This window comes from Notolepis coatsorum (assembly GCF_963971535.1).
Source record: "Notolepis coatsorum genome assembly, chromosome: 20".
In the NCBI taxonomy this organism is placed as follows: domain Eukaryota; kingdom Metazoa; phylum Chordata; class Actinopteri; order Aulopiformes; family Paralepididae; genus Notolepis; species Notolepis coatsorum.
This window is the reverse complement of record NC_140184.1, coordinates 27264163-27291955: the sequence shown is the minus strand read 5'-3', so window position 1 is coordinate 27291955 and position 27793 is coordinate 27264163. Positions and strand designations below refer to the sequence as shown.

At 44.5% G+C, this 27793-nt stretch overlaps 1 protein-coding gene across 1 annotated transcript; it reads left to right on the top strand.

The window, feature by feature from the left end:
• The first annotated feature begins 2287 nt into the window (after nt 1-2287).
• mapk6 (mitogen-activated protein kinase 6) lies at nt 2288-24336 on the top strand. The gene is made up of 7 exons (XM_084337323.1): nt 2288-2704; nt 2887-3204; nt 19514-19658; nt 20608-20772; nt 21181-21388; nt 21482-21599; nt 21772-24336. Exons 1-7 carry the CDS (start codon nt 2468-2470, stop codon nt 22867-22869), a joined length of 2289 nt encoding a protein of 762 aa, XP_084193449.1. The 5' UTR covers nt 2288-2467; the 3' UTR covers nt 22870-24336.
• The last annotated feature ends 3457 nt before the right edge of the window (nt 24337-27793 follow it).

The following is a 27793-nucleotide window of genomic DNA, read 5'->3' as shown; positions in this document are numbered from 1 at the left end:
CACCATATTATAATATAAATGTAATAACTTTATACAGTAGGCCTACAGCAGATTATATTATCAAAACATAATTGTCTCCTATTATAATTTCCATTTTGCTGCAGTGGTGCTATACCAATTTCGTTAATCCTTTAAGACTACACGGTTTAATTTAACTCCAGCAGAAACAAATCAAGCCGACTATTATTATTACTACTATTAGTAGTAGTAATAACTAATAATAGTGTTGTTGTTGTCGTCGTCCGTCTTCTTGTTCTTCCACAACTTGTTGAATGAATTAATGAAAACTTTATTTAACAAATTGCAGAATGGTTACAATACAGTACGGCTCAATACATCAGGGTCCCCCATTTTCAATTCATAGTGTTAGTGTTATTAGGCTATAATAGGGCAAACGTATTGGCCGCCTAACGCTAGCGTTATGCATTTGTTATCATTGCTTATTTATTTTTGCTGATTTTGAATCCACCGCCCCTTTACAATAATACCCCCCCCCCCCCCACACACACACCCCCCCCCCCCCCCACACTCTGAATGACGTCACGCTAACGCTGTGACGCGCCGCGTCCATAAACCTCCAGAGCCTGAATGGCGACTGCAACAGATTCGGAGGGCTAGCAGGCAGAGCGGAGTCAAACCTCATTTTGGTTTGATTTAACACATCTAATGCGACCAATGAGAACTGTAAGTGATCCATTATCTCATTATTATCTTAATTCGGTGAATTATTTGTATCTAAGTGTATGTAAAAAACGCGGATTTGTGTTGGTTTGACCGTCGGCTCTGTGCTGCTGGTAGAACCACCACGTAGTCAGCGGTGCGAACACAACGGACTCCTTTGTTCAGGATCTCACGGGGTCGCGTTATTATTATTATTATGGAGCTACTGGTCGTTTGTACGAGCGAGGCAGAATGATAAACCCCGTTATTAGCACATAGGTCAAATATGTTTATGTGTATGTGTCGGTGGACGTTTTTCTTTTCTACTTAAAAGCAGTAACTGGTTAGTTAGAAGTGGTAGCTGCCGTTAGCTGTGAGCCTCCATTCCAGGCTCCTTCACGGCGCAGAGCGCGTCACGCTCCTCCAGTGACATGTTGAAGGCAAGCCCAATAATAACAGTTTTATTAAACCAGTTCTCGCGATAGCGTCTAACGGTCTTGTTGGCATATAACGTTATATATATACTTGTCCTGCATTTGAGTAATGTCTGCTATTATATGCCATTTATACTGTTTCTCGATACCATACCGACCGGACGAACAAGTGCACAGCACACACGGACCGGGGGAGGGGTAGTTTTGACGCCATCACATTCACAACATATATTTACATCGGCTTTGGTTGTTATGTTTTCTAACCCGTGATCCGCACGTTCCTATAATAATACATCTGATGGGTGGATCCTCAACGCCCAGAGGAAATGTGTAACGTTAACGTTATATATAGTACTTCCCCCATATGCCCGTGTCGCTGATTGATTGACAACTTTATTAACAGATTGCAGAATGGGTACAGTACAGCTCAATACATACAATTGTTAAGGGGATGCAGACCAGAGAAAGACTTTCGTCTTGTTTACATCAGGGTCTCCCATTTCAGTTCTTCAAAGATGATTTTAATACACGTAGCTTGCAGCATTGTAGATGATCAACCAATTGTAATATATATTTGTTTTGAAAGCTTCAGATTCAGAAAGTGTTATATGGCTATGTTGTATGGTAATAATGGTTAAAGGTCCGTTTGTTTTTCTCATACAAAAACATGTCTAACTTCATCCCTGCTACTAGTGTTACATGGTCACTACTAGTTTTGAGGTCTTAATTGATCATATTTTCTTCTTCTTGTTTGTGTTTTCAGGTTATGCCCAAGTAAAATGGAGGATAGCTTTGATTGCGACTGTGGTGAGCTTGAGCCACCCGATCACTGAGGGTGAAACAACTCTGTGAAGACTCAAGGCCAGACTCATTTCAGATGTTCAGATCAGGTGGATAAGCAGGAAAAATATATAGAAATATATATAGAATTTTCTGCACATTAGTATGAAGCTGCTCGGGACCAGTCATACACTGAATGTATCTGCACTGTGAGGATGCAACTCGATGCTTTAATAGTTTCAAACAATTTCAGTGCTTTTTAATTTGGCTTCAAAGTCCATTCCATTGCAGCCTTTCACACGCCTAATTATTGTTTAATTGGAGAAATCTGTGCCGAGGTGGAATTCAACTCATAAAACTGCTCCTTTACATAAGATGACAAGAACCTCTGATTACAGATCAGTGCCCTGTGGGGAAATAGTAGTCTTCTGTGTAGGGGTTGGTTATTCTAGCCTCTCTTAAAAAAAAACGAGTGGGGGAATCCATCAGCTAAATTCCTGTGTCAGGCCAGAGCCCCAACAGTAGAGAAAGCAGTCAGAAATAGTTTGGAAGCCACTAAGCCAGGAGCTCAGTGTAAAAGCCAAACGCTCAGCATGGCGGAGAAGTTCGACTCCCTGATGAACATACATGGCTTTGACTTGGGCCCTCGCTACATGGACTTGAAGCCCCTGGGCTACGGAGCAAACGGGCTGGTGTTCTCAGCCGTCGACACAGACTGTGACAAGCGTGTGGCCGTGAAGAAGATTATACTCACAGACCCACAGAGTGTGAAACATGCGCTCCGGGAAATCAAGATCATCAGACGCCTCGACCATGACAACATTGTCAAGGTAAAAAAACACATTTAATGGCCCCGGTCTCAAAATAAGCTTCCCTGTTTGTTTGAAATAATTATATGTATGGCCTATTTCCTGTTTGGGAAAGGTTTGTCATGTCAATAACACTCAAAAGGAGCTTTGATGAAGGTTGTGTTATTATTAAACGTGTATTTTGGCCCCGTCTTGTGCTCCAGGTGTTTGAGACCTTGGGCCCCAGCGGTCGCCGGCTGACTGAAGACGTGGTGTCTCTGACGGAGGTCAACTCAGTCTACATCGTGCAGGAGTACATGGAGACGGACCTGTGTCAGGTGCTGGAGAGGGGCCTCCTCTCCGAGGGCCACGCCAGGCTCTTCATGTACCAGCTCCTCCGGGGCCTCAAGTACATCCACTCTGCCAACGTGCTCCACCGGGACCTCAAGCCGGCCAACCTGTTTGTCAACACGGAGGACCTGGTGCTGAAGATCGGGGACTTTGGGTTGGCCCGCATCATGGACCCACACTACTCCCACAAGGTAGGACCAGTGGCCGGTGTCTTTAGTTCACGTTTGTTTATTATTTGTCACAATAAAATACATGTACTTTACGGTGAAATGCTTGGTTCTGTATGAGCCCCTGAGAGTGTGCTTCATACAGTAAAAAAAAGTATGTAAAAGAGGAATATACAATGTTGTACAATCTAAGTACAATGAGTAAAAATGCAGACAATGAGGTACAAAACTTTAAGCTAAGGTGCAAATGAGGTATGAATGTAGTGCAAATCCCTTTTAATAGATGGATAAATATAATGTAGTGTTAAAGTCTCTAAAGTGAGTGTCAAGGTGAGTGTTTGTTTAAAGTGAGTGTGGATGTGTGTGTGCAATGAGTGTAGATGATGGGTTGTTACATAGTCATTGAGTGAAACATGCCAGTGTCTTTAAGTCCAATATTTGTTCTACGTAACCTAATCAGAAAAAAGGAAGATGTTGATTCTCGCATGCACTGTACACTAGAGAGCACAAGTAAAAGTCTCACACCCTTGTTTGCGTACTTTGTACGCAAGTTTTGTTACCATGGGCTGGGCTGCTATGTTTCTGTTGCTGTGTGTGAGAGAGAGAGAAAACGTGGCGGTCCCCAGGGTGACGCAATTTCACATCAGGAAGTAAACAAGGAGAGATGCGGTTCCGTGGAGTCACGCCTGTGTTTCCGTTCTCAGGGGAAATGCGGGCGTTGAAAAACCAACCATTGTTTCCTTTTTGTATATATTGCTACCTTCGTCCTGTCCTTGTACTGGCATCGTAGGGTCAACAACGCTTTAGGACTTGGAGGAGGTTGTTCTGTTTGGCTCAGAGCTTCCTTCCTCCTTACTTGGTCCTCTTTATCCCCAGTGGGCCATAAGGTTTTCATCAGATAAAGTAGGGCTGGGCGATATGACGATATTTTAGAAATATCGGGTACAGTTCATTAACGATAAACTTTTTAAATGTATCGTGATGTTTTGCCCTCGCGTTAGAGAGGCCGCCGCGGCTTAGATGAGACTTACAAGCGCAGTGCTGAATGCTTTTCTCTCCCTCTCGCCTCTCCCTCTCGCAGGAAAAAAAGTCAGTCACACACACACTTGCCCAAATTACGTCATCTACACGCACATACATGCACGGCGTGCACGCAAGCGCACACACCTAGCCAGAGACAAGAGAGGCGGTGGCTCGGTGCTAGGGATGCCCCCCGAAACCCAGGAGTATTGATGAGCTCCGACGTTAACGGTACTGCTATCGGTCAGTTAGTCTATGAGCGGATTAGCTACGGAGCTAACGGAGTGTACCATCCATCTGCGACGCAACAGTGGCATCAACAGTGGACACAGGAGTAATGTTAAAGTTATGTCGAGTTCATACTACACTACACGTATGAACTCGACATAACGTTAACGTTACTCTGTTTCCATGAAGTGTTTAATTAGCAGCAATCTGTTGTTGAAAATGTGACGTTAACCGGAAATGGAATGCGAGGACAGGAAGCCGTCATGAAGTCGGCTTCTGGCCCTTGTAGTCTTTTAGTCTTAACTAAAAGATTTTAACAAAATAAAAAGCAGCAGCACTATTGTCATGTTTGCTATGTATTTCTTTCTTTAGGGGAGTAGGACATTTGTTTCACAGTTTTAGCATGCGGTTTCATAGATGGCTAGGTTAAACACAGGTTTTTGTTTTAAGAGGGGGGGGTTTGATTTGATTTGATTGAAGTTTATTTCAAGTATGCAACACAACAAACAAACATCAAGTACAGATATAGCCTTAAGCCGTTCAAATAATAAATGTATACAAGCATGTAAATAAATAGTTACAATATGTAATCTAAATCTAGTCTAATATATAATCTAAAAAAAACGAAAGGCTAAAATGCTAAATATAGAATCTAAGAAAAAAGGAAAAACATCGTGATTTGTATCGTGTATCGCCGAAAGGTCAGAAAATATCGTGATATCATATTTAGGCCATATCGCCCAGCCCTAAGATAAAGTATAATGTAGTTTTCTGTGATCCACACTTTCACTAAACAAATGATCATAATTGTGACTGTTTTCCATTTATTAGTCAAATAAAGAAGGAAACTAAATCCAATCTGGTTGAGCATAAAGGGGGGGGGGACCTTAACCAATAGGCTGAATCAATGGTTTTGACACAAACAAACTATTATTTTATAGTTCGAATAGTCTAATATTGGAATAACCGTGCCTATACCTAATTTGAACCCTCTTATTTGTCCCGCATTGTCCTCATGTCATCTTTATAAATGGAGGAAAGAAATTCTAGTCAAAGGCCATATGGTGGTGTGATGTCTGTGTGAATCTAGGTTAGGGTGGGAGGGTTTTTCCAGCTGCTAGATCTCCTAAGAGCGGCGGCGCGGTCGGATGCCTACACGTGTCTCAGATTAGTCATCATCGTCAGAGTCTGCCCCGTCCTCACGTGACTCCCTCTCCCTACGGCCGGTGCGCTCTCATTCACGGCCTTGTACAGCCATGCCTCTGTGCTGTGCCTCATCAACACACAGTCACTCACTCGACACATTGTTGGATACCGGAATTGCTCTCTCACGGCCTCTCAGACTGACACTGCTGTCTTTCAGTTCTCTGGTGGTTTTGACATTTCAAGTTCCAGTGACTCATGGCCCAGGCCGGTGCAGACTGACACCCTTCAATAGCGAGAGGAAGGGGGAGTTGAGCTTTGTCTGGAAAAGTGGCTAGAAATTTGTCTTTCTGTTGTTCAGTCACTGGGATGACCCTCCTTCTGTGACTGCTCTCCTCCCCTATAGTGTGCTCTGCTGTGTGTGGAGCTTGTTTTACTCCTGTATAAGCCGTTTTTCTGATGAAAAACAGAGGCAAGTGAGTGAAAATGAGAGGCTGTTTGGCTGAGGTCAGCTCTTTTTGTGTATGGCCGTTTGCTATTTGTGTACTGCTACTGTAGCAGTGGGCCAAGCTTTGTGTTGATGTGTTAGTTAGTAGTTATTATTGTAGAATATGTGTGTGTGTGTACGCAACAAACAATGTAACTTTTTGGTAGGGATGCCCCGATCCATCGGCCACCGATCGTTATCGGCCGATAATCAGTATAAATATGCGATCGGTGATAATGCTTTATTTTCGCCGATCGTCAAAACCGATAGAAAAACATGATCCAATTCTGAGCGGAGATCTCACTCGCTGAGTTCTGTCTCAGACACACGGAGAGAGCAGCGGCGTCTGCTCCTCCTCCAGCCCCTCCCGCACCTGTGTACTGTAAACACTAGTATAGTCTAGTCTAGTGAGCTAACGTTAGCTACCATTACAAAATGACCCAGTCAACTATTCACTTAGTTTATTAAATGATGAGGCATTGTCTAACGGTATCTAGCCGGCTAGCTACTGATAGCTCCTGATATCAACAAATGCTCCAGCAAGTCTAGTAGTGCATGATAGCTCACGTTAGCTCACGTTAGCTCACTGTTCAAAACGAAACGTCCCATTAAACTAAATAGTTCACTGAGGCGTTGTCTTAACGTTATATAGCCGGCTAGCAGTAGCTACAGATAGCTCCTGATATCAATGTCTTATAACACTGATTCGATGCGTATTCGAGCTGAGGGCATGTTGAATGTGATCAATAGGGTCCAGCTGCAGCTCCGGAGAATCCTGGCCGTAGCTGGAGGCTACTCGAGTACACACAGACAGTGGAGCTGTTTGCAGATGGCGAGCATTTTGACTTGTTGCATGGTGGCGATGTCTCGCAGATAATACAACTACAAGTATGATTATATAATATATATATTTTATTAAAAAAAAAATGTATCAAAAACTATCGGTATCGGCCGATATGGCTCAAGACGATCGGTGATCGGTATTGGTGGCAAAAAACATGATCGGGGCATCCCTACTTTTTGGCTTACCAGCCAAAGCTTCAGGAGGAGGGCCCTACTCTCCCATATATATGGCTGATGTGGCGTCACAAGGCCATTTATTTAAAAATCTTGAATTTGAGGTTCCCAAGAGGAAATGCACGCTATAATATACTTGGCATATATTTTGGTTAGCCTGTCCCCAACAGTGACCATAAGCAGCATCTACACTAGCCTACTGTTATTGCTAACTAGCCTAGCTTCTATGCTACATAGGTGCGGTTAATAGCGCTAGCGCCAGTTATTCGACCTGTCTTACCTGAGTATGTAGCTTCCAAGCCCTGCTCATTGGTTAGCCCCTATGTCATTGTCAAAGCCAAAGGCACCGGCTGTTAGCACACCAGCTACACCAGCTGTTGGCACGGCAGCTACACCGGCTGATGATAATGCATGCATCCGCAGACCGCAGCTAAGCCTTGTGAATGCTCGATTTCAGCCACAGGCATTATTTCTTGTATGAAAGTTGGTTCCTAATGTTTTTAGTAGCCTCCGCAATTGACCGGCCAAAGAGGAAATCGTACACACCATTGGAGCTTGGCATGTGTTCATTTTGTTCCCTGTGTGTGTGTGCACCTGACCTGTGTGACCGCCAGGCTTTTCAGACTCGTTACTGGTGGTGGTGGAAACTGTGTAGTCTGTCTCACCTTAGCAGACTGCTGCCCCACAGTGTGGCTCTGTGTAGTGTCTGTCTCTGCTGTGATAACAGGAGTGGTGGTGAGGAGACAGGACATTATTCCCTCACATGCAGGCCCCTCTTGCATGGCACCAACAGTGAGCGGGGGGGTATTTATCCATCCATGGACACATGGAATGGAATGTTGAACCAAATGGTAGTGTTGCAGAGAGTGGCCTGTTGGCACACACACACAAACTGCCTCACACACACAAACTGCCTCAGAAGTGTAAAACCCCACTTGGTTTCTGGAGTCACCCAGGGCAAATCTGCTTTCACAAGCAGTCTCTGGTTGTAGCAGGCTAGGCTGGTTTGAGCTGTGGCTGGGTGCCATTTGGATTGAGCAGGGTCTCTAAATAAAGCTAACCTTGGTCTATGGCACAGTTTCAAGTGTGTGTGTGTGTATCATACATGCCCCCTGGTCTCAGTGGCATCAACTTGGACAAGTCATTTATTCTCCTTGTTTTCTTTTCTAAAATGCACTCAATCAATCCTAGTTGGCCGCTTCCTTTGTTTCTTAGGTTTAGGTTATTGTGATACATTCTGAGTTCATGCATGTTGTGCAGAGTCTGGGACAGGGGAGGAAATTAGGCCACTTTACTCGCCAAATGCGAGTATTTTTTACGTTTGGCGAGTGATTCATGAAGACCACTCGCCACTCTGGCGAGTATACAAAAAAATAAAACATTCTGCAATCACTGGACTGGCAAACGGTGCGCGTCTTCTGAGTGTTCGCTTTAGTTGACAGACAGTGCCACGAGAGCACTGCACAAGACCACCCGCGGACATATAATGTTTAATAAACGTTTGCGCAGTACTGGCCAACCCGCGGACATATAATAATAAAAGTCCCGCGGTACTACTAGGCTAGCCATCAGGAGCACTCGCAAACATAACGTTAAACACAGCAGAATATGGAAAACAGACAGACTGACCAACGGGGAACTGCATCCAACCCTAGTACAACCATCGAGTATAAGTTACTAAGGACACATTTAAATCAGAGGTGTAATGTTGTCTACTAGAACTGTATACAGTGGTTAGCTTCTAGTTAGCGTTATATAGCTGCTTGCTAGCTAACGTTAGCCCCGTGTGCTCAAAGCAGCCAGCTAGGTGTATCTGTTATGACTATAATGTTTCCGAAAAAGCACCGGACTACGACGTAAGGTTAGACATTTTATTTCATGCTCAAAAGCCCCTGGCTTGCACATCGCAGTCACGAAAGGGGCTAGCTCAACCAGTGCACTGTGTGCACAACCATAGATATCTATGTGCACAACGTCAACAGCACACCAACCCAACTGACGTTACCACAACACTTGACGGTACTTTCACAGCACTGTCGTAAGACCACCGTGCTGTCTTAAAGGCACAGTGTGCCTACCCAGATGCATACACAACATTGACGCGGCTTGACATACAAAGAAGTAATTACCACAATTAGCGATTTTTTTTGTCTGGTAAAAAATCTGTTTGTCTGGTAAAAAAAATCAGATACTCGCCAGTTGGCTGGTAAGCCAAAAAGTTAGTTTCCTCCCCTGGTCTGGGAGAAGATTCAGGCCATGGTTAGACTAGTGTTTTTGTGGCTCGTTTTTAGACGTTTTTGAATACGTTTGATGTCCCTATTACACAGAAATGCGTTTTTTGGCGGATACGGCTGAAACGCTAAATTGTGTTTGCGTTTTGGAGAACCCCTAAAAAACGCGCCGACAACAGCCGTGTAGTCAGCACGGAGCCGTTGTTGCGAAAACGCCCATGCGCAGTAGATACCATCTGCGTGCCCTTCCGGTGACAGCAGAGCTGTCCCAAACCAAATAGCTGCAGCTACTATGTGTTGTCAAGTTATTGTTATAAGGACCCCAGTCCAAGCTACAACAGTCTGCATTCCCTTAAAGGGGAACTCCAACATTTTGGGAAATTAGCTTATTTAACATCTTCCCTGGAGTTAGACAAGAAGATACATACCTTTTTTGTCTCTGTGCGTGCATTTAGCTTTGGGAATAGACGCTCCGTTAGCATAGCTTAGCTTCATCACTGGAAGTGAGGCAGATCCGTAGCCTTACAGTGCCTTACAGTGTATTGCAAGGTCTGACATTGACCAAACTTGATATGCATGACCTTGGTGGGCTCTAGGTCAACTCCTGAAAAGGGGGTCAATGTCAGACTTTGCAATCAAAAGTTAGGGGGCTAATAACCCTTGCCATAATTTCAGTGCGCCCCCTAACTTTTGATTGCAAAGTCTGACATTGACCCCCTTTTCAGGAGTTGACCTAGAGCCCACCAAGGTCATGCATATCAAGTTTGGTCAATGTCGGATCCTAGTCAGATCCTAGTGAATGTATCCGTTTTGTTTATTGCACTTTTATTAGGCTTTGCTGAAAAAGAATAGCTGCATTGAGTAAATAGGCAAGATGGTGGCGCGGCATAGGCGCCTGCCTTGTTGACATTTTCTTTGCTGGAGCTTCCAGGAAGTGTATTGGCACATTCAAGTTATGATTGGTTGAAATTGCCTTCATGTTCGCCACCTACTGCCACCTACTGCTTTGGCAGTGTACTACATCACTGTGCCCAGGTGACAAAAACGAAAGTGACTCGAGGCTGCCGCGTCGCGGCGAAACTCGTATGACAATGAAACGAAAATGAAACGAAAGGTGTAACCGCCGCCTCAGTCAGTCTGTGTGAGACCCCTAGCAGACCTTCTCAATGACCCTGGAATTGGGAATGACAGGAATTCACGTGCGGCAATCCAACTTCTCCTCCTCCTTATTCACTCTCTCTCACAGCCAGCTCTTTGTCCTGCCGTGGGAGCCAAGGCTGCATTCAGATCAAGTCAGACAATGCGGGGGAAATGCTATGGGGGTACTGCGTTTTGGCTCCGGCAGTGGTTACCTGGTGGGTTACCGGGAAAGAAACGCAGCCGAGTTCGGCAAGGGGGTTGAACCCGATTAAACTTTTACCGCAACGCAACCCCCACGCTGTGGTGGCCAAGCGCATAAGCTGGCACTCGGAGTGGAAGACACCCGCGGGAAGAGGAACCTTTTTTCCTGTTAACCATCCATATAGCATTCTAGCTGTGGGCAACTGTGAAGATGGAAGTGACTGATTTGCAGCCGTGATGAGCTATCCAGACCTAGAGTTGTTCCGATACCAGTATCGGAAATGCCGCCGATACTGCCTAAAATGCTGGCATCGGTATCGGCCGATACACGTGAATTGTAGCCTCCGATCCCATGATGTAATTTATCTCCTGCCGAGTCCTGCGGAGAGTGAGGATTATAAAATGAACATGTTTTAAAGTGTGATGCTGTGTCATTTTAACAGCAGATACACTTTCTTAAATTCCATTGTCCCCGACAGTGCGGTGTGACGGGGAGCTCGGACGGGATGTGTTTTGCTGGTGTTATGATAGCATTAGCCGAAAAGCTAGCTAGTTGGAACAACATCCGCCCGTTACATCAAATCAGATGATCGCCTGTCCTTTCTCCAGGACCTGACACTGTCCGTGACCGTCTATCAACAAATAATGCACCCACGGTGAATCGTATTTAAGTTAAGTAGCTACTGACTAGCGTTAGCTGACTAACGTTATCAAATGTCAATGCGGGAAGACAAGCTAGGTCAGCTAGCTTAGCTTGATAACGTTACAGTGTCTAAAGTTGGTGCTATTCATAATCCAGCAATAATGGCTGCAGACCTGCAAGCAAAGTACAGCAAGTGCCAAAGGATAAGAGTCTGAGGTGGAGTTTCAAAAGAGAATGTTGAATATTTATTTTGCATCCTGCCACTAGCTTACAGACTGAGTAGGGTATATCTGCAGAGCCACTGGGTAGCGAGTGCAACACCGTTTAATGTCCGTGTGGATCATTGGAGTAGGGTATATCTGCAGTGCAGTATCGGTATCGGCCGATACCTAAGGGGTATCGGATCGAAAAGGAAAAAATGGTATCTGAACATCTCTATCCAGACCTGTACAAGATGATTGAAGAGCCTTGTCTACTATGAAGCATTCTACACTGTTTACTGATACTTGCCCCATTGTCATAGATACTGTACATGGATCTGATCTTTTTCAAAGTGGAACCTACTGTACAAGGAGAGCAACTTGCATTGTGTGTGCATGTACTGTCTGTTGGCAAACAACTTTTAGGTGCATATTAGGGCTGCACGATTTTGGGAAATAATCTAATTGCGATTATTCTGACAGATATTGCGATTTGCGATGCGATTATAACATATTTAAAAAAAAATTACAAGAAGAATGTTGCTGCTTTCTGTAGTCGGGTCCCAACTGCAAAATTACTGTATTACCCTGTATTATACACTTTTACTATCATGTAGACTATTCTCCTTTGTGTTTACATGTGATGTATTGTATACATGCACATTTATTATGTTCTTGTGTGATGTATCGCACATTTTATTGCTGTGTGATGTATTGCAAATGTTATTGCTGTCATCTTGGCCAGGTCTACCTTGCAAAGGAGATCTTGTATCTCAATGGGACTTCCTGGTTAAATAAAAAAATAAAAAAAAGATTTATTTTTTTTAATTGCAGGCTTGGCGATTTGATAATTGCATCATTCCAAATCGCGATTTCGATTAAAAAACGATTAATCGTGCAGCCCTAGTGCATATACGATTATACGACCACCTTCTGGATTGTGTGTGTGGGGGGGGGGTGCGTTAAAGCTCACAGCATAACGTCACACAAATAGCCCGGCATGTAGTGACTTACTCACTAGTGACACATGGGCGTGGGGAGGGCTTGTGTGGCAAAAGTTGACTCACGTTCCACTTTCTTGTGGAGCGATGTTCCGTTTTTTGGTCAACCCAATGCGGAAACGACTGTCTGAGCCCATCGCAAACTACCCCCCCATTCAAGAGAAGGGGAGACTTCTTTTCCTGCATTGTCTGATTAGATCTGAATGGGCCTTTAATCAGAGCCTTCTTTGAAGCTGCAGGCAAACCTGGGTCACATTGCGGAGCGTAAGATTAGCAATCTCTACTGAAGAACGGTATGGCTAAAAGGCTAGCTTTAGCTTAGCCATTGCTTACCAGTTAGCGGTTAACATTTACTTTGTTCAAGCATGCATGTTGGGCCGAGGCTAAAACCCATGCAAGGATATAGCATCATGTGTGCCCTACAACTGAGTGGTATTACATCTGCCCATTCTGGCAACATGCGCATCTATTTTCACTGTTTCATTCAATTTGGAAGATGGTTATCACATGCCATACCAACGCAGTGTGTGGATGAATGAAATTGTGTTTTGGATCTGAGTGTAGTTCTTGAAAATATAGGTTATATAGGCTAGACAAACACAATAGGAAAACATGCAAATGGAATAGCCTTTTTTCGGTGGCCATGATGAACTATCAGCACATGTGGTGAATGTAGGCTAAATGTGGGAGTCTTTGATGGAGAATCTTGTGCCTGCTGAGTAATAACCTGTGGCTTGGGATTCTATACAGATGGCAGTGTGTGGAAAGTTTTTGGAATGCTATAAGGAGAGGGGCGGCACTTTTCTTTATTTTTTTTTCTCGGTCCACCACACGTGCATCCTGCACAGCGCTCCACCCTCCCAATGACACACATACACACACTGACCCAATTATCCAGCCAGCGACCAGCCCCACTGGCTTCAAAGTTAAAAAGGACCTAAATAGCCAAAACAGCCGGGAAGCAAGTTGGAAGCTTAATGATTGGGATGAATGATTTTTTTTTTATACCAGTTTCTCACTTTAACGGATCAGACTTTCTCTCTCTGAAATTTACTTGGTATTATTGTTTACCCATCCATTCATATATAGTACGACGCCTGCCGCTGCACTCATCACTGTGTGTGGGTGGGTGGATTAAAGGTATTTATAAATGCATTGTCTCGGGGAACTGAGTTTTTCTTTCTGGGGAAATCCAGCTTCCTTAATCCTGCTAGTCACATGGGCCCATATTCACAAAGTTTCCCAGAGTAGGAGTGCTGATCTGGGGTTGGTCACCAGGAATACTTGACCTTATTCAAACTAACAGACTGAAGCTGACTCTAGATCAGTACTACCTTTATGAATATGGTCCTGAGTCCTTCTGGGTTTGAACTGGCTGTAGTTCACTTCACATAAGAATTGCCATTCTATCTTTATACCGATTCATAATATTCAAGTTTTTCGGTCTTTTAATAACCTTGATTTACATTTTCTCCTGACCTAAAAACTATAAATCGCTTGTCTCGCTAAATCCTACAGATGGTGCTATGTCGCCAGGCCTGTTTCCACCTAGGCTAGATTCACTAAGTGCAGCACTAAGTGCAGTGGAGTATCTGCGGCTTATTTACCAGAGAGGGCGCAGACTGCCGCTGAAGGAGGAACTAACGTTATACATGATTCTATCGGGAGGAAATGTAGCTAAACTACATTTAACCTGCCTCCATCATCAATGAAGGCAAGTGTTCAAAGGTCACACTTTGGATTTGATCGTCTCTTGGGGAGGAGCCTAAGAGGAGGAGCTAAGCAATATGCAAGCTTTCCAAAACCACAGTGAAGTATTTTGGGAATAGCCTTAGTAGAATTCTACTATCTCCCAGAGACCAAAGAAGTGGAACAATCTCCAGTGGCAAACATTCCTGTGAAACAAACTTTTCTAAACTTCCAGCCAACTCTGAACAGGCGAAGAAAATTACTCCGTAGCAAAAGATCTGCGCCCCTACAGCGTTGGTGGTGAAAGTCGACAATGGAGCCCAGTCTGCTTTCTATTGAGAAATCGGTGCCTCGGCCAACAGACAAAAGTAAATGGTCTTGAAAAGAGGCAACAAGTGTACTGTAGCACTTACATGTGAAGCGAGGGCACAAGCAACTCAGTCACCTTCACTACTAGTATGTAGTGTACCCTATGTTACCAATGACTGGCAGCTCCAGTAATGCATGAAAGCAACACAGGTGCTGATGTGAATGAAACGCTTCAGAATTCAGACTCACGTTGCACATGAATGGCAGCTCACAACTAACGTTACCGAGCTGGTAATATTCCAATGACTGGATTACTCCACCGTATGAAACAGAAATAGTCTCCACAAGCTGAAGACCCATGTGGCTACAACACGGAACATTGCTTTAGTGATTTTCTTTTTGAGACTCATTACCGCAGTCAAATGGGAAACTGTAACTCAAAACTGCAGTCTAGAGTCAAATCTTATGTAGCCTATGTATTGAATGGGGAATCTATTTTGAACCAAATTGTGAGATTCCCAAATCGCTGCACCCCTAGAATACACACACTCTGCTCTCACCAGTAGAGCGCTTTTGACTGTTGGTGTGTCTGCAACCGCTGCCAGTCACAATGTGTCATTTAAATGTCACCATGTTCGCCTCTAGATAAAATTCCCCTTGTGCAATAAATAACCAGGGAGGTTTTACTGCTAACCTAATTGCTACACCTCTGTTGCAATGCCACACTATGCTAGTTCCTTGTATTTCTCCACAAGCGTATACCACATTGATGTACCACCTTTGCCGACTGCTTATAAGGGATTATGTATCCTAGCGAGAGGTAATAATCCATCTGTGAAGCTTCAGTCAACAGGCCCAACCTGCCTGCGTGTGTGGCTCAGAATACCCCTTTTATTGCCGCGGATCGTTTCCAGGCTCCTGAACTGGGTTAAGATGAAAGGAGAAGTTGCATGGTGATTTTCTCCCTTGATGATTTTTGTTTTGAAGGCAGATTGGTGCCATTCACAGAGCAACCAGGTTTGGGTACATGCTGCCAGTGCCAACAAGTTACGGTGTGTATGTGTGCGCCAGAACAGTGACGTCGGGTGCTTGTAGCTAAACTAGGGCAGAAACAGGAGCCCAGCATGGTTTGCTCACCACTCTTATACCACCACCACCATGTGCATGAGCAGAGGGTGTTATTTTACCATTTCCCCTCCCCCAACACATACACACAGTTCAGGACTGGTCCCTTTGTATTCTGGTTGCTGCTATCCCTGAAAGTAGTTGGGCAGGCTTCATATTGTTGCTGACAGTGGAGTGGCCCAGAAGTGCAGATTGGTGTCACTGATTTGTGTGGGGGGGGGCGGGCGGAGGGCGGAGAAGGATTATCCTGCGCTCCCAGTCTGCTGACGGGACGTGTCTGATCTCTCCCTCTTTCATCTCCCTCCCTCTTTCTCTCTCTCTCTGGCCGGGTTCTTTGTCTCTCTGTCGGGCCACGTACGTGACCGGGCGAGGACAAGGCCGTCAAGATGGTGTGGGGTTATGGAGTTTAGCTGCACGGGGAACAGGCGTGGCTGTGTCTGCCTCTGGTCAGCGGGGGTGTTGTGTAGCATAGAGGGGATAGAGACACAGAGAAACGTGACTGCGCTTATTCCTTTGATCCTTCAGGGCAGCGGGATGGCCTCTCATGACCTCAGCGGCGGCCTCTGAGCCTCTTTACTAATCATGAATGAATCGGTCCATAAGTAAAGAGGATGACCTTGTAGTACAGAATGGGTAGAATGTTTGGAAACTGTGGTATTTTAGGATGGGAAGTAGGGGCAAGGAAAGATATCTATATACAGCAATATATCAAGGTTTGTGTGCCGTTATATCGATACAGTGACGACACCGATATATATATTTCTTTTTTGGGGACTTGACATTTTACTGCAATAAAAATGATCAAAAGGTTATCTTATTAGATAATAAAACAGATTATTTATATCTTATTTAAAAAATATATAATAATAATTGCAGATGGTAACAAAGCTTTATGTTGGGGACATTATTAATAGTTAATAATGATCAAGTTGTGGTCAGTGATGCACACTATAGAATCTGATAAGCTTAAAGCTTTCATGTAAATTCTGTGAATAAATACATAATTCCTGCGTTTTGCCTTTTTTTATGGGTATTTTCTCTTCAGCTACACTGATAATGATATCGTTGCAATATATCGATTATCATATAGCATTAGCATATATTACGTAGGGATGCTCCGATATTGATATCGGATATCGACCCTTATAAGAAATAACAATTCAGTACATTTATATCTGTGTTAATTTGTTACATTTAGTTTCACTAAGTTAGGAAAGTAATGTTTTAAGTCGAACCTGATGTTGCCTTGCACAAGAGAATGATCCCAGTCTCTTCGAGGCATACAGTTTATTAATTGAACAATGGGTATTTACATTTAGTCATTTGTCATTATTATTTGAAAATGTTCAGTACCAATAACTTGCCTTCGATACTGATGCCATAAGAGTACTTTTATCACTACTCTGTGCCTGGTAGGTACAGGTACTGAAAATTCTTGCTGGTGAAGACTGGCCTTCTGACTTTAAGAGATTCGATTTTAATTCGAAGCTTCGAGATAAAGAAAAAATAAAATGTATATTTTTTGTATCTTATGTTGTGGGACTTGTACAGCACTTTGGTCAACTTTGTTGTTTTTAAATGTGCTCTATAAATAAAGTGGATTGGATTAATTAATTAAATTAATAATGAGTCGGGAGCTGCGCTGCCTGGGCGGCTGCTCTCCGTTACACAGCCAACAACATTACATTACATAATTATGTTGCAACCTTCGTCTATAAAGCAAACAATTATATAAATATTTATATGTAGTTAATGGAGACAAAGGCAGAATTCGACTTAATTCTTTATTGAGACATGTTTTTATATGGGTCGGGACGGGACACTATAAAAAATACTATAGAGAATTGTCAGTGCTGTAAAGTTGAAACCTTTTTAAATCTTAGACAAACCAAACACTTTGCTTTTATGAAATATTGTAAGCCAAGGGTGGCTAGGTGGTGTAGTGGGCAAGGCACTCGCCACCAATGTGGAGACGCTGGGTTCGCGTGTTCGAATCCAGCTCTCCACATTGTTTTCAGTTTAGCTGGTCGTCCGCAGTAATACACATTGGCCGTATTACGGGGAGGGAAACTGAAGGGTGGGGATCGGGCGTTGTGGACAGCGACTCCTACAGGTCGGTTGGTGCGCCTGCGCAGTAGAATCAGGAAGTGTCGGGGGCAGCGTGAGCCTCCCACGTGTTACTCCTCGCCACTGAGAGATCGAGCTGCGCAGGTGAAAAGATGCGACTGCTGTTACCTCAAGTACCGGAGGGGACTTGTGCTATGTATGACTTAGTCCACATTGCAGCCGGCTTGTGGGAGGCAAGAAACAGCGTTCGTGACAGGGGAGGGTTGAATTGGATGATACAAAATTGGGATGGGAGAAAATATAGAAAATGGGAGAAAAAGTGGATAAAATGAAATATTGTAAGCAGTCATTTGATGCTTTATAAAAGCAGTACAATGAACACAAATCTGTCGGTGCCGAGTCCGACCTCATCTTAAATAACAAACGGCATTGCTTGTTGTAGTTAACACAATCTGCGCCAAGAACGAGTTAACTCGTTATTGCCCGCCATGCGTTCAGCGCCAACAACTAGTTAACTCGTTTTTGGGATCGTTATTTCGTTTATTCGCTATATCTATTCATAATTCATGGCTGCAGACCCTTCAGACCCTGTCTGAGCTGGCAGACGGTCAACACCACCCTCTACTGTCTTGCGGAGCTATTGCACTCCATTGGAAATGGGCTGGTGTGTTTTCTGAGCCGTGGGGGCGGGGTTTAAATACTAACCCCGCCCGCCCGTGTGTAACGCTCGGTAATGTCGGGGATACGATCGCTGTGGATAACTGGAATGGTGATCAGATAATTGGATTCTTTTTTTTTGCATTACATCAGACACAAGGTAAGGACTCTATATAAAACCTTGCGTTGATCTGATATTTTTCCCGTGATCAAAGCTGTGTGTGTGGCTGTTTACCGTTGAGTGCAGGAGGTGGCGGGGGGAGCGCCGTGCTACGAGGTCCATTTCATGTATGCACGAGGACATTGATATAGTAATGATGATCTAGCGTTGATTTCAGGATTATTAGATAATCAGCCGAAAAATTACAACGTGATGACTGGATTACACTAAAATGCCTTTTTCTCGTCTTTTCCTGGAATGACTCAGAATCACCCAAACCATACTCGTATTCAAAATGGTATAAAACGGAAATGTACGGATGAAAAAACAATCTGTTTTGCGCATGTTGACTGGAAGCAACTCATTGACAATCGACGGGTGTATTAGACCCATAGCTATAATATAAGATATATTTTAAGCACTCGCAAATGTCGCAGTCTAAAAACTATACCCATGGAATAAAGACCTGGCGCTGAAGGGGGATCAGCGCCCCCTGCTGCTGGCGGTCAATGTGTTAACAAAGAGAGGCAGAGTTAATGAGGCGTATGGCGTTTTTGTTGCATTAAGGGCGCAAGATTTTGCAGGTGGGAGCCTGGAGGGGGGATAATTTTTTTTTTTTTAATATATATTCAAATGATTTTCCCATTCGACTTCCGTGCCTATCGAACGAAGCTTCGAAGTATTTAAGACAGCCCTACCAAACAGCATTGTGGTGACTAGTCAGTCAAGTCATGTTGGATGCAGTTCACTTTTTGAAAGTATAGAAAATTGGTATCATTTGTCTCAACATTTTTCAATGCCAGATACTATTATTTGCTTCAATCAATACATTGATGGTATTCATTTTCAATACCCAGCCACACTGATCATCACCCTATGTTATCCTGTTATTGTATCCATCCAATATCTGATACTTGTATCGGTGCATCCCTGATTTTTTTTAAATCATATTTTAAAGGGAGACATTTACATTTCGCTAGAGCTTGTATTGACCAACATGTCTCTCCTGTCTCAGGGCCATCTCTCTGAAGGGCTGGTCACCAAGTGGTACAGGTCTCCCCGCCTGCTGCTCTCTCCCAACAACTACACCAAAGCCATTGACATGTGGGCCGCCGGCTGCATCTTTGCCGAGATGCTCACGGGAAAAGCCCTCTTTGCAGGTCGGTGTCCTCAACTTTCTCTGACTCACTCGCTAATAACACTGTCACTCTTCTCACTTTGTCACACTTCCTCACCCACGCGGTCCATACAGCAGGTCAGGCCATGGTGTTTTTGAGTGACTGGGCGGTGAATGTGGCACATGGGGTCTTTGACGTGTGATGCAGGCAGGTCTGACACGTCTGTCATCCCGGTTCTATATGTCCTAGTTTCAGGAATAACGTAAGAAGAGATGGCCACCATGGTGTCACCCGACTCTGGTCTCCTTACCACCCGGCTAACGATTGTCAGTTGCACAGTCTGTCGGAAACATGAGAGGCATCAGTGTTCACATAAAGCTAGCAGACCGACTGGTCTAGTCGGGCACCATGAGACGGCTATCAGCTTCCCGTTCTACTGTATGTCCCATGATCTTTCGCTCCAGCTTAGTTGGACAAAAATGGCTAAAGGTGCACTCTGTAAGATTTCCGATCCTTCAGATAAACGGCCATGATGACTAAATTACTTACCATCGCACGGAACAAGTCGTTTTTCTTTTTGGCATTTATTGCTTTATTCGGATTGGCCCGGCAGAGAGGAAGGATGGGAGAAGATATGGGGGGAGGACATGCAGCAAAGGTCTCCTGGTCCGGGACTCGAACCCGGGTTTTGGCTGTGTTACACTGCAGCACAGTTACGTGGTGCGCCACCCTGGCGCCCCGGAACAAGTAATTTTAATGGTTGCGTCATGTACAAGGTCCTCCAGTGGCGTGCACAGATAGGGCCGAAGATGGAAATGTATGCTACTAGAAAGTACCCTGCATGCCCCCCAAACTGTATGTGCCTCTGAGGTCCTCGTTCCACACGAGTGAAAGTCTTACTGACTGCACCTTATTTACAAGTTGCAGCAGATTTTGAAACGCATCTCTCTTGTGGTGATTGGGGCCCTTACGTGTTTCTGTTGTGACTCAGGGGCCCATGAGCTGGAGCAGATGCAGTTGATCCTGGAGTCCATCCCTGTGCTACGAGAGGAGGACACACAGGAGCTCCACAGTGTCATCCCCGTTTTCATCCGCAACGACATGTCCCAGCCACACACCCCGCTGGGCAAGCTGCTGCCGGAAGTTAGCCCCCAGGGTGAGTGGCCACACATACACACACACACACACTCACTCGCACATGCGCTCAAAACACACACATTACACCATCCCCTCATATGCCTATACAAGCATTCCAAAAGCAAACAAATGCAGTGCAAACGGGAAAGTATCCTCGACGCCAATTAACATGTTTTGTCCACGTGATTATGGCCAGAAGCTGACATCATACTCATTCCCTTTGTCAAGGTTCAAGGTTTTCTTTATCGGTACCCAAGGGTAAATTAGTTGTCACAGGGATACAGATTCAAAAGATATAAAAACAAAATACATTTATACTATGATGATACTTGTTTTAATGTATAAGACCCCCTGACAAGGTCATGACAAAGTGCTTCTACACACACACACAGTCAACCATTTCATCCCTTCCCTGCTTCCTCTCCAGCCCTGGATTTCCTGGAGAAGATCCTGACCTTTAACCCCATGGATCGTCTGACAGCAGAGGAAGCCCTGGCCCACCCCTACATGGCGGACTACTCCTTCCCCCTGGACGAGCCCATCGCTCTGCACCCCTTTCACATCGAGGACGAGGTGGATGACATGCTGCTCACGGACCAGAGTCACAGCCACACCTGGAGCCACACCTGGGACAGGTACACACAAACATGTCCTGGCTCAATCAAACGCTGTGGGGCTATTGGTTCCTCTGTATCGGGTTGTTCAGTTGTCCTTTTTCATAATTTCAGGTACCATGACAGTCTGCTGTCGGAGGCTGACTGGCACCTGCACAGCACCCACGACTCAGACGAGGTACAGGTTGACCCTCGGGGCCTTTCTGTTGTCACAGACGAGGAGGAGGTCCAGGTGCGTTTGAATTAACACACACACACACAGACATATTGAGAATAATCCCTTATTTAATTTGTTCTGTAGTATACAGAGATAATTATCTTATGTACTTAAAAAAATTAAATAAAGTTAACTGAGTTGGTCTGGGCATCATTGTAATAATTTGTTTTCTGATATCCGCCTACAGGTGGACCCTCGTAAGTACGCTGACGGCGAGCGGGAGAAGTTCCTGGATGAGCCGTCCTTCGACTACTCCTCTGCATTCCAGCCAGAAGGCTCCTGGGAGGACGACCACCACGAGAACAAGTACTGTGACCTGGAGTGCAGCCACACCTGCAACTACAAGGCCGTGTCTCCCTCGTACCTGGACAACCTCATCTGGAGGGACAGCGAGGTGAACCACTACTACGAGCCCAAGCTCATCATCGACCTCTCCAACTGGAAGGAGCAGCAGAGCAAGGAGAAGGCCGACCGCAAGGCCAAGAGCAAGTGTGAGAAGAATGGGCTGGTGAAGGCACAGATAGCCCTGCAGGAGGCGGAGAAGACCCAGGGCCCCGTGGAGAAAGACAAGGAGCAGGAGAAGCACCGGACGCAGCCTCAGGGCCAACAGAGCCAGGGCTTCGACTTTGACTCCTTCATTGCGGACACCATCAAACTGAGCCTGCAGCCAGAGCCCTTTCCAGAGTCCACCCTGCTGAGCGAGGTGGGCCTCCTCAACGAGCTCAACTCCTCCGTCTCCCAGCTGGAGGCGCCGCCGCGCTCTGGCTCTGTGTCCAAATCCATCAGCCAGGAGAAGGAGGAGAAATGCCTGGTCAACCTGGCCCAATTGGGTGGTGGTGGTGGAGGAGGAGGGCCAGGAGTGGGTGGTGTGGATGTCAGGCCTGCTCACCCTTGGGGGAGCTTTGGCGGAGGGGAGAGGGTAGGGGAGAATGGCTGCTTGATAGACGAGGCGTGCTGGGACGTCGGTAAAGAGGACCAGAAGGAGAGCAGTTACACCAGCTACCTGGACCATCTGTTCAGCCGGAGGGAAGAGGGTGTGGTGGAGGCTAGTCCAGAGCCAGAGCCCTTGGTTGTGAGGGAGAGAGAGCTGGACGAGGGCTTCCTTGGCAGGAATGGAGAGCTCATGTTTAACATGCAGCTGGACTCTCTGGCCCTGCCCGGTTTCGACAGCCCGGATGACTTGCCTCTAAAATCCATCCAGGCGTCCCTCACCCCCTCTGCTGTCAAATGCTCCCCGCAGATTGCCCACAAAACGTACAGCAGTATCTTCAAGCATCTGAATTAAAAGCATCGAATTGAAGAAAAACAACCTCTCTCACACAGTGCAAAATCTAGGCTGTTTTTTGTTTTTACATTTTGTTTTATAATAATAGAATATTATTTTACTTGAATCATTTCATATATTTTATGTAAGGTTACGTTTTAAGATTTTTTTTATTATTAAGCGTATGAATTTAAAAGGGTGAGGATTTAATGATTTTGACGGGAGTGTTCGTCATCACACTGCGCCTTCACCGGGCCTTCCTTAGTTAATGTCTGCACACCCCATCGCTAAACTGGCATGTCATTCACACACTTCAGTCCTGTAAGGCCAGCGGAAAGGAGGAGGTGGTAGGGGTAGCTGGAAGATGGATGGGTCTTAGGAAAATTAGGATGTAAGAGGCTTGGATTGGCTAACAGGAGAGATGTGATTTAGAAGAGAGTGGGAGACATTGTCACTGCTGTAGGCCGGGGAAATGCTTTCAGACCAACAGCCTGTCCTGGGATGGAACACACAGGCGAAGGGGTTGGGGTTTCCTTTTCTCCTTTTTTGTTTTCTTTCCTTCTCGTTTTTTTTTTTCTTTTTTTTTTTTTAACACGTCTATGTAACTTATTTATGTTTTTGTTTTGTTTTTTCCAAAAAAGCTTCCTTAAAAACCCCTTTCATACTGTAAATTGATTTGACACATGATGCCAGCAGCAACCATTATTGTAGACCTTTGTAAATGTGTTATCTACCTCAAGGTAACAGCCGCGAGAGACACTCGGAGCCACACTAGTGCTTTACACACATGACCATCCTCATACCATGAAGTGACATGGTCACAGTTGAATCTGTCTGAATTTAGCATTTACCATAGTGAAGTGTTTCAATCATCATTATTTATTTCTAGCAGATGTGCGATATTTATTTTGACAATGTGTTATTTCAATGTGATTATTGGAGAAGATTGAGGTGTCGGGACGGACTTCCATTTTCATTTTGGCACTATGATGGGCGTATGACATGTTTTCATTTGTTTATGGTAGGATGCAAATTCATCTGTTTTTAAGTAAAAAAGAAAAGAAACCTTTCCATTTTCCATCATTTTTGTCCTTCTGGATATTGTTCTTTTTGTTCATGCTTTTTTAATTTATAGGTGCATTCTCCTTTTTTTTGTGGAAAAACTGCTTTATGGATTAAAAGAAGCGCCTAAAAGTCTTAATTTTTTTATCTAAGTGTATTGTAAAAATAATAAAAAAGTATGTGCATGGAAGCAAAGAAGGCAGGCACATTAAAACAAAGTTAATGGTGAAGTATATTGTACGTCATTAATTTTATTTTAATTGTATGTTTTTATTAAATTTATATAAAAAAAAATTCAGAGCAAGCATGATTAATTAGGTTAAGGCGTAGCATGTAGAACATTTGGCTCCATATTATTATTTTCTTTTTTCTTTTTTTGTAATCATTGGTTCCCCTCTTCTACAAAATCTCAAAATAAAAATGTCGGCAAAGAGTTTTACTGTTTCTCTTTCTTTAACCATATTTCACTTTGTTCCACATGCAGATCAGTGCCTGGTCGCATATAAAAACAAACACTGATGTTGTGTTTGTAGTGCTACATGGTCCCAGGTAGTGGGGACTTGTTCCTGTGCCTTGTTTTGTAGTGCTACATGGTCCCAGGTAGTGGGGACTTGTTTTGTAGTGCTACATGGTCCCAGGTAGTGGGAACTTGTTTTGTAGTGCTACATGGTCCCAGTTAGTGGGGACTTGTTGCTGTGACTTGTTTTGTAGTGCTACATGGTCCCAGGTAGTGGGGACTTGTTGCTGTGACTTGTTTTGTAGTGCTACATGGTCCCAGGTAGTGGGGACTTGTTGCTGGGACTTGTTTTGTAGTGCTACATGGTCCCAGGTAGTGGGGACTTGTTGCTGGGACTTGTTTTGTAGTGCTACATGGTCCCAGGTAGTGGAGACTTGTTGCTGGGACTTGTTTTGTAGTGCTACATGGTCCCAGGTAGTGGGGACTTGTTGCTGGGACTTGTTTTGTAGTGCTACATGGTCCCAGGTAGTGGGGACTTGTTGATGTGCCTTGTTTTGTAGTGCTACATGGTCCCAGGTAGTGGGGACTTGTTGCTGGGACTTGTTTTGTAGTGCTACATGGTCCCAGGTAGTGGGGACTTGTTGCTGGGACTTGTTTTGTAGTGCTACATGGTCCCAGGTAGTGGGGACTTGTTGCTGGGACTTGTTTTGTAGTGCTACATGGTCCCAGGTAGTGGGGACTTGTTGCTGGGACTTGTTTTGTAGTGCTACATGGTCCTGGGGAGTGGGGACTTGTGTTGTAGTGCTACATGGTCCCAGTTAGTGGGGACTTGTTTTGTAGTGCTACATGGTCCCAGTTAGTGGGGACTTGTTTTGTAGTGCTACATGGTCCTGGGGAGTGGGGACTTGTTTTGTAGTGCTACATGGTCCCAGTTAGTGGGGACTTGTTTTGTAGTGCTACATGGTCTTGGGGAGTGGGGACTTGTTTAGTAGTGCTACATACATTGTCCTGGGGGGTGGGGACTTGTTGCTCTGCCTTGTTTTGTAGTGCTACATGGTCCCAGTTAGTGGGGACTTGTTTTGTAGTGCTACATGGTCCTGGGGAGTGGGAACATGTTGCCTTTTCGTATTCAGTGTAGGGTTCCCCCCCCCTTGTCCCTTCAGCATAGGCGCCTGGCCATAAGAGCACTGGGAGCATCTGCTCTCCCACTATTGAACTTGGGGGAGCAAGGGTATGATCTTGCTCCACCACTTTTTGATCATATGAAAAATATGATATACCCCCCCCCCCCCCACAATATATAAATCTAACCATAACTACGTAATTTCAATCAAATTAATAATACGCAATGACACTTAATAACACGTTTTTAAGTTTCCAAAGATTGCGAACCCCCCTGCCCCATTATGGTTTGATCCAGTGCCTCCCATCTCCAGCGCGTAGACCTTGGCGCACAGCGCTGCAGTCTGGCTGCAGGTAGGCTGAGTGTAAATATCAAAGCCCACAGAGTGTGTCATAATATTGGTGGCAGGCAGGCAGGCTTTTCCAGTAAGTTGTTCAAATAAAAGGATTATGTTAGACATAAGTTACTATTGAGTGGTAGTAGAACTTCTACGGTTCTACCACGCAATACAATAAAAGTGTTTCACGGTCCCGAATTGCGATCTGGTCATACGGTTTCCTCGAATAAATAATAATAACGTTTCCCTCTCTGGTTGGCGTTAGCTTTAGTGCTAGCCGCTAGCTAACGTTATCTAGATATGTGGTGTGAGCTGGATGACGTTGACTTCATTTGCAAACGTTAACGCTATCTATATGGCAGACGAGCAGGGCCGTATTAACGACGGCCGCGGCCTGTGGGCCTATAGTGACGAGGGGCCTCCATTTTTTTTTTTTTTTTTACCTTTTATTTGTTTTTTTTTGTTTTTTTGAGATCGATGTCATGATTGTGCACTGCAGACTCAGGGAGGAGGCAGAGAAGGAGAGAAAGAGACACAAGATTTACAGGTAATGGAAATATATCTTTTTTCTCTTTCTTATTAAAAACTTGGCCTATTTGAAAGGAGATTGATTTAATAAAAATGAATGAGCGAAAAATCAATATACAGTGTATACAGTATATATATATATTAATATATTATTATTATAGTAATTGGCTATCATACTGCAATATAAACTGAGTTTTATAGTGAAAAGAGCAGCTTTATTGGTCAAGATTGAAGGCTCTATATTGCAGGAAATTGCACGTACAGGTTCATTAAATTTAAAACAAAATCTGCCCCTCCAAACCACTTGCCTGTCAAAAAAAGAAAAGAAAATTAAAAAGAAAAAAAATTAAAAAAAAAAATTGCACCCCCACTTTCAACTATAACTAGGCGGCCATGCGGCCTTCAGTGTCGTACAACTGCACAGTCACAAGATCCCTCCTGCATGAAATGTGCTGACTGCAGTCCTGCTACCTCTAGAGTCCAGCTTTACTGGCCAAGTAGGCTGACTAAATTACACTAACTGCAGAGGATCCGGGACACGGGCCCTGAATCACCAGCTAAATGTAGCTCTGCCTCAAGACCAGCATACATCAGGCCCATAACTTGGAACACCTATTCCCACCTGGTTTGGGCATAGAATGCAGCAGGAGGGGAAACTGCCCTCTGTAAAAAAATAAATAAAAAAAATGATATTGTATACAGTATGTGACCATGCAAAGTCAGTCACAATGCAGTGATCTTTTCACAAGTTCAAACATCACAAATTACGACGGACGCAAAGGTTACGTTCTCACAAGGCCGTTCCTCCTTTCAGTACGCAGCAGCTGATAGCTGGAACACACTACAAAAAAAACTTAAATATGGAAATGTTTATTTCAATTAGATTGTTTAAGGAAACTTTAACAACTCTCTAGAGCACTCATGTAGATGTTTCTCCATGTGCTAACACCATGCTGCCACTATTGTTCTGTTGTCCACCAGTTGTTGTTCAGTTCAGTTGTTGCTCTGTATGTATGTCCTGACCCTTTTTTTTTTATCCACTTTTTCTCCCATTTTCTATTTTTCTCCCATCCCAATTTTCATATCGTCCAATTCAACCCTCCCCTGTCTTTAAACGTTGTTTCTTGCCTCCCACAAGCCGGCTGCAATGTGGACTAAGTCATACATAGCACGAGTCCCTTCCGATACTCGAGGTAACAGCCGTCGCATCTTTTCACCTGCGCGGCTTGATCTTTCAGCGTCGGGGGTCTGGGCTTTGGAGGGGCCCCGCCCCCGTTGCTTCTTGATTCTACTGCGCAGGCGCACCAACCAACCTGTAGGAGTCGCTGTCCACAACGCCCGATCCCCACCCTTCAGTTTCCCTCCCCGTAATACGGCCAATGTGTATTACTGTGGACGACCAGCTAAACTGAAAGCAATGTGGAGAGCGGGGCTCGAA